The following is a 13,836-nucleotide window of genomic DNA, read 5'->3' as shown; positions in this document are numbered from 1 at the left end:
GTTATAACTGCTACTGCTGCATCTCTAATTTCTCCAATTTAGCCTTCCCACTATCCGACCATAACCTCCTTTCCTTCTGCCTCACTTTACCTCTTACCTTTCCCCCTGCACCCAAATACACATGTACACAACAAAACCCAAGTACTCTTAACCCAATCCACTTCTCATTTTCACTAAAACAACTATTTTCTCCAATGACTGCATTGTCCTGTGCTTATCAGGCTGCCTCTTTCGATAACAAAACACTCACTTCAGCCCTAGACAATGCAGCGCCACTTACTACATATAGTTTCCAACGATGCAAACCCCAGCCATGGTACAACTAACAGACCCGCTACCTGCAAAAGTGCCCCCGCACTGCCGAGCACCACTGGAGGAAATCTCGTTCCTATCCTGATTTCCTCTATTATAAATTCATCCTTTCTTCTTACAGCACTGCCCTTTCAATTGCCAAACAAACATTCTTTAAATCTCTAAAATCCACCCACGTCACCTCTTTGCCACATTCAACTCACTTTTCTGCCCACCTGCACCTCTTCCCTCCCTCACTGCCCATGATTTTGCCACCTATTTCAAAGACAAAATTGACACCATTCAACAAGATATTTTCTCATGCCAAATTCCACTCCCTCTACCCACCTTTACCTACCACTCCCAATCCACCCTTAATTCATCTCCTGTAACTGAAGACGAAGTCTCTGCACTCATTTTATCATCTCACCCTACAACGTGTCCACTGAACCCTATTCCATCCCAACTACTCTGCTCCCTCTCTTCCACTGCATGCCCACCTCTAACTCCCCTCTTCAACCTGTCTCTCTCCACGGGCACATTTCCATCCTCCTTTAAACATGCGCTCATCTCACCTATTCTAAAGAAACCATCTCTCACCTAGCCTCTCTCTCCAACTACCGCTCTATTTCTCTCCTCCCCTTTGCCTCCAAACTACTTGAGCAATTAGTGTACAAATGCCTGTCTCACTTTCTCTCCTCTCACTCCATGCTCGACTCTCTGCAATCAGGTTTCCGCCTCCAACATTCCACTGATACTGCTCTCACAAAAGTGACCAATGATCTATTTACTGCAAAATCTAATGGTAATTTCTCCATACTCATTCTCCTAGACCTCTCTGCTGCTTTTGATACTGTTGATCACCCTCTTCTCCTACACACCCTTCACCCCATTGGCCTTCATGACACAGTTCTTTCCTGGTTCACTTCCTACATATAGAACTGCTCCTTTAGTGTTTCTACCTCTGGCACATCCTCCCCTCCACTCCCACTCTCTGTTCTTGGCCCTTTACTTTTTACATTGTACACCTCTTCACTTGGGACACTAATTCGCTCATTCAGCCTCCAATACCACCTCTACTCTGATGACACCAAAATCTATATCTCTACCCCTGGCCTCTCTCTTTCTGTGCTATCTCGTGTAACCAACTGTCTTTCCACCATCTCCACATGGATGTCCCAACGATACCTAAAGCTCAACATGTCCTACACAGAGCTTATTATCTTCCCTCCTGCCAGAGTCACCACCAGCCCTCAAATCTCCCTCACTGTCAATAACACCACAATTTCCTCAGTCTCCCAAGCCCGCTGCCTTGGTGTCACTCTTGACTTCGCCCTGCTTTATTCCTCACATGCAGACTCTCTCCCAGTTCTGTGGACTCCACCTTAAACACATTGCCAGAATATGTCCTTTTCTTACTCAACATGCTATCAAAACTCTTATCCATTCTCTCATCATCTCCCGTCTTGATTATTGCAACCTCCTGCTTTCTGGCATTCCTGACACCTATAAATCCACACTTCAATCCATCCTAAATGCTGCTGCAAGACTGATCTTCCTCTCTCACCGCTCTACATCTGCTGAACCACTTTGCAAATCCCTACACTGCCTCCCTGTGTCCTCCAGAATCAAATTCAAATTACTCACACTTACCTACAAAGCCCTCAACAACAACACCCCTGCATACATCTCATATCAAAATACTCTCCCTCCTGCCCTCTTAGATCTACTTCTGATCTGCACCTTGTCTCGTCTCTGGTAACCACCTCTCACCGCCTACAAGACTCCCGGGCTGCTCCCCACTTATGGAATTCCCTACCACACTCAATCAGACTTTCCCACAGCCTTCAAATCTTTAGATGCTCTTTAAAAAAACCATCTCTTTTTTAGAGGTGACCTTATCCTCGATAACACTATTCACACTAATGCACCCTCACAACTATCCCAATCTCTACTTTGAGCCACACTCGCTCCTCTTGTTTCAGCTGTACCCTCTTCCCCTTAGAATGTAATCTCTCTAATGAGCAGGGTCCTTCATACCCTTTGCTTTCATGTTTCCATTTATTTTGTCTGCTTTGTCTGTTCTTGTTTTACGTATGTCCTGTTTGATGTATGTCCTTGTCTTCCCTACTGCACAGCACTGCGGAGCACTGTGGCGCCTTACAAATCTACAATAATAATATTAACAGAAAGAATGCTGGGCAGATTTTGTTAAGTATACACTGCTCTATTATTTGAGCTCAACAAAACCTAAGCTATGCCATAAATTAATGTCCATAGTGGTTTTACTTGTTCTTTGATTTGCATCTTACTTCTTTAAAAACAGTGACAGATGTTGGACAGATTTTAGCAGTAATCATTTTCTGTGTTCATAGACAGCTAAGACATTACAGTGGTAACTTGTGGATGTATGATACTGGCAATCATCCACCCATCCACTTTCATCCAATGATGTGACCTTTCATGACTGCTTCCTGTACCTACCACAGATCAGCCATGATAACCATAGGGGATCCTACTTTCTATGCTACATGATGCTCCCTGTCACTGCCATATACCCCTGAACAAAATTATTCTGTGAATTTGTTCTCATCAATGCAACCAAGACTGTTATCACCTGCTCCCACCTGTGTTGCATATGACTGTTGGAGGAAGCACCTAGGATCTGATTCATTAAGGATCTTAACTTAAGAAACTTCTTATTTAAGTCTCCTGGACAAAACCATGTTACAATATCAACTTTAAATTTCAGTGTACAAATAAGCTATCAAGTATTTGTGTGCTACATGAAAAAACAGTCAGTATTTAACTTATGTGCAAAACAGAATACTAATTTGCACCCCTTGCATTATAACATGGTTTTGTTCAGGAGACTTAAATAAGAAACTTCTTAATTTAAGATCCTTAATGAATCAGGCCCAAAGTCCCAAAATATGAGGAGTATGGTGAGAGCAGTGAAGGTAAGGGGCAAGAAGAGAGGGTAGGTGAGGGGTGATTGAGTCATAATCACACTGATTTTGTTTCTGCCAATGTCCTCAACTCAGAAATGCCTCAGATACAATGTAAGCCTCAGAGAAAACGTGGCTTTGATTTTCGTCATCTCTTTTCTAGAGGTATTTTTTTCTTCTTCTTTTGTTTCCTTTGTATATTGGTGATTTAAAGCAAACTTACGTCATTCCAATTTATTTTCATACCTGTAGCTTTCTATACGGACATACAAAAGTCTATTCTTCTAATATTGCTAGTTTGTTATTCCAGCTATCATAGAGTCCTGTCTTTTCTGTACATCACACAGTGAGTGCAAATTAGTTTCTGCTGCTGTGAAATATGCTTCTCCCAGAAACGTAAGTATCAGAGCTACAAACGTGTCATGCTGGGCATAGTACCTGCGTTCTCCTGCAGCCAAAAATATCAGTGCACTGTTTCGTGATACGTCAGCTATAATTATTGGCAGAGCCAGAATGTTCTCACTGAACACAACACATCTTAAAAACCATTAAAGCACTTCTGAGCAGTGCAACAAAGGACAGGGACAAATAGCTGGCATTGAAATTATATATCATTCCTATAATTCCCTTCAATTTGTCTGTAAGATCTGCCTATTGTAGCCAATTTTATATATTTTCCTCTATTCAATGGTCTTTCTGTTTGTTGAAACATGTCGGTACGCAGAGTAGTGAAGCAAAGACGCTTTAAATGGCCATAGTGACTCATGGCTACGTACTGGAAAATGCACGCTAATGGCTTCTGAGTGTAGGGAGTAAATAAATTATGTATTAATGTAATATCTCATTTTATATGGAGCCCACGTTCTATTGAGTTGTGTTATCACCAAATAATGAAATGTTTTTCTCGGACATAAATATGCAGCAAGTGAATGCTGAACACAACAAAATGTCCAATATGTTGTTTCCTAGACCTGCATCACAAGCAACTTCACAATGTGATAAAAAACACACACAAATCCAAGATTGAAGATGTTGTTTAAAAATACATGAATAAATAAGTGTAGAGCTATGTTGGTAACAGGACTAGCATAGTATGTAATAAACAAAAAATTGAAAATTATTAATACAATGCATTTTCTAAGAGCTTGAATACACTGCAGTGCAATGTAATTAGTACATCCCCTTTTGATGGCTAGTATAAAATGCAGAGCCACATCTGGCAACCAGAGTGCACTAATAGACTTTCTTGTGGCTAGTATATAAAACAGACTTCTTTCTGGCAGCTAGTATACTAAACAGATTCCATTCTGGTGACTAATATAAATATCAAACTTCATTCTGTTTAAAATGAGAAAATTAGAGACCATTCTTGTGACAAGTACACAGTATAGACCCCAACCTGGTGCCTAGTGCCCAAGACAGATATCTAGTTGTTCGCATACAATACAGACTCAGTTCTCTGGTTGCAAGTGTACAATACATACTATGGAGCCTAATGTACAATACAGACCTCATTCTCCAATGGCTAGTGAACAATACAGGTCCCATTATCTAGTAGACTGTAGGCAATACACATTTCTATGAGCATATTTAACATGGAATTAAATCAAAATATGTTGGAAAACTTTGTTTTATACAGAGCTGTGTTTGACACCACAATATCCCTGCTCTCTGCTATTGGAGAGCCTGCTCCTTCCACTATCTATCAGTCTGTGGCTTCTAAATCAACTTCATACACCTCCTGGCATCATGGCACTGCCCCTGTCACATACAGCCCTGTTTCTACTAACATAATCACACTGGTTTACAGGTTACTGCTTTCCACTAGATCAGCACACATCTCCTGCTGTGGTGACCATCCTGAGGATTTGATTGGCTAATAAGCAGTGTACACACAGACAACCAGTAGATAAAGACTAAATACAACACGTTGCTCAGACCCTAGTCAAACACAACTTACAAAAAGAGAACACTTACATGAAGACTGCACTAAGTATTAGTTTTCCAAACCTGTGAATGCAATAAATTAGTTTATATTATATATTCACAACCTCAGTCTTTACTGACTAGAAAACACTATGAGCATTTTTGTGTGGTTGTATGATCAGAACAAATACCATTCTCAGCTCATCTAAATGCTGTGTTTTAATTGTCTTGAATGTAAAAAAATACATAACGTGGTTCAATTCACAAACACTGTATGCTAACCAGTAGAAAGAGTAACATACCTCCACCAAGGACTTCTGATGTGCGCTATTACTGCCAGCTCTGAATAAGGTGAAGAAGATGAAGCAGATAGCGATGGCAATGAATGAACAGCAAGGCAGGACAAACCAGACTGGGTGCAAACCTAGGAGGAGGGGGGGACATGATGTCAGGATAGACACTACACTGTACATTATGTCATGAGCACAGAAAAACAACAGAGGGTACATTTTTAAAGCAGGGGGTCTGAAAAAAGATTCTAGTTAACATTTATTTAATACATTCTTCAAAATGACAGCTAGAATCTGATTGGTTGCTATAGGCAACATCTCCATTTTTTTCAAACCTGCAGCTTGATAAATTTACTTAATTCAGTCTTAATTCAGAAATGTCAGGCACATGTAAGAACATTGTATAGACATCTCTTTAGATGGACTATAACATATTAATAGAAAAAATCATTTTTATTCTATTTTATTATATATATGTCTATTAAGTCATATAATTTATTTTAAATAAAAACACTGTCATTGGTGGAAATTCTGGCTGTCTTTCCTTGCAGAGAAGCCCAAGATCTAGAGCACACCAAACTCCATTTACCTGTTGGCATTCAGCAGAGAAACCAAAATGTTCTAGTGCTGTGATTGGCTACAGGTTATTCTAATCCTGTACATTTTCTAATGCTCTCAATGGCTACAGGCTGTTCTATCATGTAAATATTCTAATGCTCTGATTGGTTACAGACTGTTCTATCAAGTAAATATTCTAATGCTCTGATTGGTTACAGACTGTTCTATCAAGTAAATATTATAATGCTCTGATTGGCTACAGGTTGTTCTAATCCTCTGAATTTTCTAGTGCTGTCATTGGCTACTGGTCTAATGCAAATGCATTAGATATCTAAATTCTAGGGCAAAAAGCAGTTGGAAATAAAGATTTCCAGTGGTAAAAAGGACTGTCTTGGGAAAACCGGTACATTTAAAATAAAATTAATGTTTAACATATTACTGCAAATTTCAGAAATGTCTGGACTAATAAGTAAAGTATTTAGATTCAAACACGAAGGGTAAATTACTCTTAAAAAAATGAGCACAGAAAATAAGCGTATTTCTGCTCATATACAGAGCCTTATGCATCTCGCATCTGCAGTATATGTGCCTGCTTTACCATAAGTTTCACACAATGTACAAAACACAAACTGGCTTGCATACGTCCACTCGGCATTAGCCCCAGTGTGTTCCATCAGTATCTGTGAAATCAATCCACAGAATTAAACCCATTTCTTACCTGCGGAATCAACCGTAATGCTGTGATGATTTAACAGCTCACTGACTTCATTATGCGCTTTTGCACTCAAGCAATAATGTCCTGCCGATTTGAATGTGTGTTTTATAATGTAAGTGGTGTGACTTGTCACCACTGGGCGGCACTCTTCTCCATCCAAAGAAACGCAGTCGGACTTAATGAGCCAGCAAACTGTCAAAGGAGGGCTGAAAGAGAAAGGTAGCATCATACTCAACTCAGTCAACATGTTATCGTGCTCTTTTGCAAGGTAAAAATTAAGCCTAAAAACAGATGTATGGGTGGTGAATGTTAATGTGCCTCTCCTTAGATCAAGAACAGCTTTGTTCACATAGACATTTACCCATGTTTATGTAGGACCCAATGCTTTATCCACTGGTAACTTGAATAGACACTGTACACCTGATATGTAGCTACACAGAGAAGATAATAATCATATAGAGCAATTGTGGCATAGAGAAAGAGAGGATCATGGCTCTGTAGGGAGATGAAGGGAAGGAAGGAGAGATCATATCATCATCATCAGCTATTTATATAGCGCCACTAAATCCGCAGCGCTGTACAGAGAACTCACTCACATCAGTCCCTGCCCCATTGGAGCTTACAGTCTAAATTCCCTAACATATAGACAGAGATAGAAAGACTAGGGTCAATTTGATAGCAGCCAATTAACCTACTAGTATGTTTTTGGAGTGTGGGAGGAAACTGGAGCACACGGAGGAAACCCACGCAAACACGGGGAGAACATACAAACTCCACACAAACTCATGACCCCAGTGCTGTGAGGCAGAAGTGCTAGCCACTGAGCCACCGTGCTGCCCCATAGCATTATTGAGAGATGGAAAGAATGAGAAAAGGAAGTGGATTATATTAGATAAAGAGATGGAAATTCATGACGGCATACAGAAATGATGACATGGAGAAAAGCAGGGTCATGTCAATATAGAGCTGGCGGAAGGTTGGATTATTTTCTGGATACATGGAGAGAATGAGGAAAGGTGGTTCATAGCGTTATAGAGACATTAAGGGAATTAGGGTTCCGAAAATTATGTAGGAAGCATGGAGATTCCTAACATTAATGAAAGGTTCTTAACATTATAGAGAGTTGACGGGAGGAGGAAGTGCACTTCATCACATTATGCAGATATGGAAGCCAATGACAAAAATGAAGATATATAGGAAGTGATCCTCACAACATTATAGGGACAGAAGAATGGTGGATCATAACATTGTGGCGAGATTTAGGGAAGTTCACACAATGACACACTGAGGAAATCATGGAGGTTCCTGACATTATGGACAGAGAATATGAGGAAGGGGAGTTACTGACATTATGGAGAGATGAATGGACATTATACATCAATGAAAGAAATGAGGAAAGAGAGATGGAGGATGGGAGCTTCATGTCTATAGATGAACAGTCTGGCAATTTGTGGAAGCAGTCGAATTTTAGGTTCTTAATCATTTTGACAAACAAAATGCTAAATACTGTAGTACAAAAAAAAAGTTTTGAACAACTTATTGTATTAAAGGTTGTTGGTGCAGACCACCATCCCCGTGGAATTTAGAAGTGGTGGTATGGAAAATTTAATGGGAATGTAGGTCAATGGAATATGATAGTGTTACAATGAAGGTAGTAGGAGAAGTGGTTGTATGGCAAACCACCGTATACATCCACACTGGTCATAGGACATAAACATAGGAATGATTATAATAATGAGAAGAACTTGTGGTTTGAAGAGAGGGAGAATTATGACATTATGGAAAATGAAGAACTGAGAATCGATATTTTGACATTTTCCCAGTATAAGACTAATATAAAACAACTCAGCATGGGGAAGTATTCGCTCACAATATCCCCGTTCTATACCCCAGCCACATGTCTTCCTTTGCTGTGTATTTTCAGCAATCTTTAAATTAACCCCAATGAGCATTATTACAGCACGTTGCTGCACTGACCTGAAAAACACATAATTACTTTTGGCATTTACAGAAGCAGCGAAGGTATCTCAACTATTGCTATTAAATCCAATGCCCAAGTGATTAAAATAGTACCTATGGACTTGTTCATGTACAATTTGTCATTTTGAGATAGGAGAAACAAAGATATCTGAATATAAACTTGAATGTGTCCTGAATATCTGCTGCAGTAATTACTCACTCTGAGCTCCTGGCATAATAATGTAACCTTCTAGAGCGAAAAGCCTTGAACCTTTTGGTTGATCTTAGAGTACATAGCTAAAGCTGGGTACACACTACAGAAATTTTGACCAACTTTTTATGCCGAGCGATTTTACATGCGATCGATGGTCCGATCGCTCGGTCCATGGACTGCATACACACTAGCCTTGTTTAGGACGATAAAGGGAAGAGCGGACGTCCCTTTAGCGACTTTTTACAGCCATGTTGTCGTGAGCAACGACTGTAATTTCGTACTCACTGTTGTGGATCGGTCGGAAGTTTATACACACTACACAGCGAAACGAGATTGGAACGAAAATATTAAACGGTACGACCAACCAAATGAGGCGACAATCGTCCATTTGGGCAGACTTTTGACCATCGTGTCACTACACACACTGACCCGACTTTTGAACGAGCGGTCGTATGTCGGCTGTTTGAGCCGATTATTGGATGAAAACAGTGTAGTATGTACCCAGCTTTAGTCCTCCGTATGCCAATGAAAAAAAAACATAAATATATCTATAAAATGCTCTGTACCTTTTAGGAAACAAGCTTACTTAATAGTGTAATCAAACACTAGGGGTTGAAAGTGACATATTTTGACTTGGCATGTTAAAATGCAGAAGTAAAATTTTGAAAAAGGGAATAGAAACAAAAGGGCATATATAGCAGAGATCTGCAAGTTGAAAGTAAAATGCCAAACAATTATTAGTTCTTTAAGGCCTCCCTGTCAAAATGCGTTCCTCTATTCCAGCATTGCCTTCAAGTGCAAGTGAAGCCCTGGAGAGCTGAAGCCACCCACCCCAAAACAACACAGCTGGTCTTTCCAGTGCTCAACAACCTACTCTTCTACAGGAAAAAGTCATCTTGGGAAGAGAGGCTTAAATGGGTAATAAAATATTTTCTAATCAAACACTAATTTATATTCTATTTAGTTCTACAAGATAATGGCTCATATTATTTTTGCGCACAATTCAACTATATGGCTTATTCACACAATGACCATGTGTGGTCTGTTGCATACTTCATGGAATGTACATGAAGCTGGAAAGTATCAATAATCCTTATGGTAACACATACTCTATGTGCTACTTACACATGCATTCTATAGTGTGTAGTTTGTATGTCCATAATAAGTGTTAGCAATAATATATATAATATACATAACCAGCACAGGTGCTAGGGTTCACGGCGCCCTAGGCAAAATTTTGCCGCCCCCCCCGCTGCATACACACTAAAAAAATAAGTATATTTTACTTACCTTTTCTTTCTTTTCTCTAGCTGATCCGCGCCTTCTTCACACAGGAGGCGGAGTGATGCATGCTGGAAGGGGAGGGGGCCGCCGGGAAAGAACTTTATTCACACTGTCTGTCAGTGACAGACAGTGTGATACTTCACCGATGCGCCGCGGACACTGAAAAACAGCGGCGGCGGGGCAACCCTCTCCTGAGCCGCTGACTAGATTAGAAAATCTAGTCAGCGGCGCCCTGCAGGTCCCGGCGCCCTAGGCAACTGCCTAAGGTTGCCTAATGGGAGCGCTGGGCCTGTACATGACGTATCATACCTAGTGAGGAGTAACCTATAAAGGTAACAAAACGGAATTGATTGAAGCATAGAAGTAAAACTTCAAACCACTATGTCTTGAAATAAAACAAACACTGAATTTAAGTATGTTGGATTTAGGAGCCAGACACACGTATTGGACACCGTGGAGGGTCCTCCTTCACAACTTGCACTGGATGCGCTTCGCAACGGTGCACCTACATGATCCGCTCAGTGCAGTTCAAGGTGCACACCTACTTTCCAGCCTTTCAAGACACCTCCACAAGCTAGAAGTGCACCTACATTTCAGGGAGCAAAAAATCAGAAAAGGCGCACTGTGCAAAAGTCTAAAAATCCAAACACCTATCAATATAGTTAAATTAAACTTTTCAGATTTTCTCCTAAATTACAGGTCAGTTTAGCCTCGCTGGCCATCAGTGAAGGACTGTGTAAAACTAAACAGTGGTATAACATGTACAAAAGATAATTAGCGCTTCTAATTAAACCCTTGCACTACTTTACCATCTTACTGACAACAGGTCAGACCTTTCAAAGATCAAAACTAATATAGAAATCAGTGGATATTAAAAAAAATCTCATTACAGTTTCTAATAACCTTGAGAATTTTACCCATAATTTTTTTCAGAACTTTTTGTTTTATCCTCAGATGAACTATATACATTTTTCAAAAATGTCTGGCCAGCTTTTTCTAATCAGCCTCTGCCTACGCTGCCTATGTACTGCTAGTCAAACGTAAAAATCTCATGGTGCATTGTCACATGTCCATGGACTAACAGATGGCAAAAGGGGAAGGAAGATACAAAAAGCCACATGTCATATTTCCAGATGTGTTTTGCTAACTCAGGTCTTGTGCCAGTCATGCCCCGTGCTTGTATATAAAGTGTCATTTACATCTATGTCATCATCATCATCACCATTTATTTATATAGCGCCACTGATCCCACAGCGCTGTACAGAGGACTCATTCACATCAGTCCCTGCCCCATTGGAGCTTACAGTCTAAATTCCCTAATATAGAGACACACAGACAAAGAGAGAGAGAAAGAGAAGAAAGAGAGACTATGGTCAATTTTAATAGCAGCCAATTAACCTACTAGTATGTTTTTTGGAGTGTGGGAGGAAACTGGAGCACCCGGAGGAAACCCACGCAAACACAGGGAGAACATACAAACTCCACACAGATAAGGCCATGGTTGGGAATTGAACTCATGACCCAAGTGCTGTGAGGCAGAAGTGCTAACCACTAAATCACTGTGCTTTCCTGTCATCTTTGTCCCTATTCCTTGTGACCCACAAGGAAATGTCTATTATTAATTGTTTATATCTATATTGACGTCTAAAGTGTCCAGGGTCTATCTTTCTTTTTAAACTACTAGCATGCCTACTGAATCTGCTTTTCTCTTCGTAGAATAGCTATGACTGGCTGGAGCAAATGGAGAAGAACACTAAACTTACTGGAACAAAATTACTGGATAGATTTCTAGAATGTTATATTTTATGCAGTCTAAACAAACCATGTCATGGAGACTGATCCATGTGGTCAATACAAAAAAAGTAAGACCTATATATTTCAAACAAGCAGGACCTCTAGATTTCAAACAAGCAGGACCTCCTATGGGCGCTTGCACAAATTGAGGAATACAGAAATAAAGGCAGCATTTATAGAGTGTGCCTCCTGTAACCAAAATGCAAACATAGAATTGGCAAATCCAGTCTATTCACTTACAGACTATAGAAACGTAACTCTGTATTTCCTGGTTTGTTATTATTTTACATCCTTACTTACAGAATCTGCAGAATATTGCTAAGCAGTTATTGTAAAACATATACACATTCTGTAGGTATCCTGCAAACCATAAAACAGTGCTATATGCACATCCCTACAAAATGTCATATTGGGGTTATACGTGGGATCCGCTGTAATAGCACCTTCACATGTTCACTCTTGGTTAATGAAGTCCTATTCCCTACACATCCCCTAGATATTAAAAAGGTTGCAACATATAATTAAACATTTACAGTTATTGTGTGGCTCCAGCTCGAAAGATTCCCACAGACAAGAATAGGGCAAATGACCTGAGCGGTATGAGAAGCAGACTTGTCTACTCCCCCCGGAATATCCGGTGGAGTCCCAAATTTCAGGGAGTCTCCCAGACTCCTGGAAGAGCAAACCTCCCTCCCGGATCCCATCCACTACTGAAGTGAGCAGAGATGGGTCTTGAATCACAGTCAAGCGATCACATCACCACACCCCTTCCCCCCTTCCCCCCCTGCTCTTGTCACCTGATCTCCCCTTTCAATGCTGCCAAGTATGATGAGAAGTGGAGAGGGTTATAAAACTCTGTTTTAGAAAAGCAGGGTTCCGTGGTTGGTTCCTTTTTGAACAAGCTTGGACTGGGGATTTTTATAACCATTGGGCTGGACTGTATGGGGCACAATTGTGGACAGTTTATCTACTAGCGGTGTGGAGTAATAGCCAGTCCAAGGTCCACAAAAAGCAGGAAGACCTTGCGGCCTCTCACCTGCCTAAGCTTAGTAGCAGAAGAGGGAAGCTGGACCCTGGGACTTGCCATTAGCAATGAGCCCCATACCAGACCAGTGTGTTATTTAGTGTGTATTAGTTATGACTGTTTCTATAAACCTTCATGTGTTTTATAATAGATCATTTGTCAGCTAATATTCTGCTTTGAATAATACCTACATCATTTTTATCAAGTAGAACAAGACTAAAAGGACAAATTTATGGCTTTTGTATAAAGAATTATGTATGTGCTCATAATTGTACAATGCAATTGAGCGTTACTCAGGCTGTACTATTGATGTTGTTTCAAAACTGTAAGACAGGTCCACTTTAAAACCTGTCACGTGCTCTTTTGCATAGTACAGGTACTTTTAAAGCACATCCGTTCGCCCAGTGGGACTGATAAGTTAATAGCATACCGAGTGACCTTGCCCCTCACTCGCCAGCCCTCTGCTCTATATAAGTACTTCTCATTGGTGTAGAGTGCTTACATGGAGGCTAGTCAGGGCGATAAGCATTATTTTATGATCATTCCTTTCAACATTCATACACAAGCTAAGGATTATTTTTTCATTTGAAAGTGCATTATATTGTTATACTGTTCACATGTGTCTTATATAGAAACTTTTTTGTGGCCAACTTGGTATGTTTGAACGAGGAAAACATTACTTTGGTATTTACCTTTATATGTAGGATTGTTCTTTGTTGCAAAAGAAACATCCATGTTCATTTGCAGGAGCATTACATTGTTACATTACTAAAGGGTGTTTAATACACATGTTTTTTTGCATAATTTGTATGAACAGGGAAAACGCTAATAAA

The 13,836-nt window shown here is 40.1% G+C and overlaps 2 protein-coding genes across 2 annotated transcripts in view; both read right to left on the bottom strand.

The window, feature by feature from the left end:
• Positions 1-13,836, bottom strand: part of RSPH10B (radial spoke head 10 homolog B) — an 804,204-nt gene that overhangs the window by 759,496 nt on the left and 30,872 nt on the right. The gene's annotated exons all lie outside the window — the stretch shown is intronic.
• The window catches only part of TMEM130 (transmembrane protein 130), a 36,355-nt gene that overhangs the window by 13,144 nt on the left and 9,375 nt on the right, over positions 1-13,836 (bottom strand). The window contains exons 6-7 of the mRNA XM_075179654.1: positions 6,732-6,934; positions 5,468-5,589 (exon numbers count right to left, since the gene is read on the bottom strand). Of these exons, the coding sequence (XP_075035755.1) occupies positions 5,468-5,589; positions 6,732-6,934 (325 nt within the window). The remainder of the gene's footprint in view (positions 1-5,467; positions 5,590-6,731; positions 6,935-13,836) is intronic.

Source organism: Mixophyes fleayi, chromosome 7, assembly GCF_038048845.1.
Source record: "Mixophyes fleayi isolate aMixFle1 chromosome 7, aMixFle1.hap1, whole genome shotgun sequence".
NCBI lineage: Eukaryota > Metazoa > Chordata > Amphibia > Anura > Limnodynastidae > Mixophyes > Mixophyes fleayi.
The sequence above is the reverse complement of the archived record's forward strand: the minus strand, read 5'-3'. Positions and strand labels throughout refer to the sequence as shown.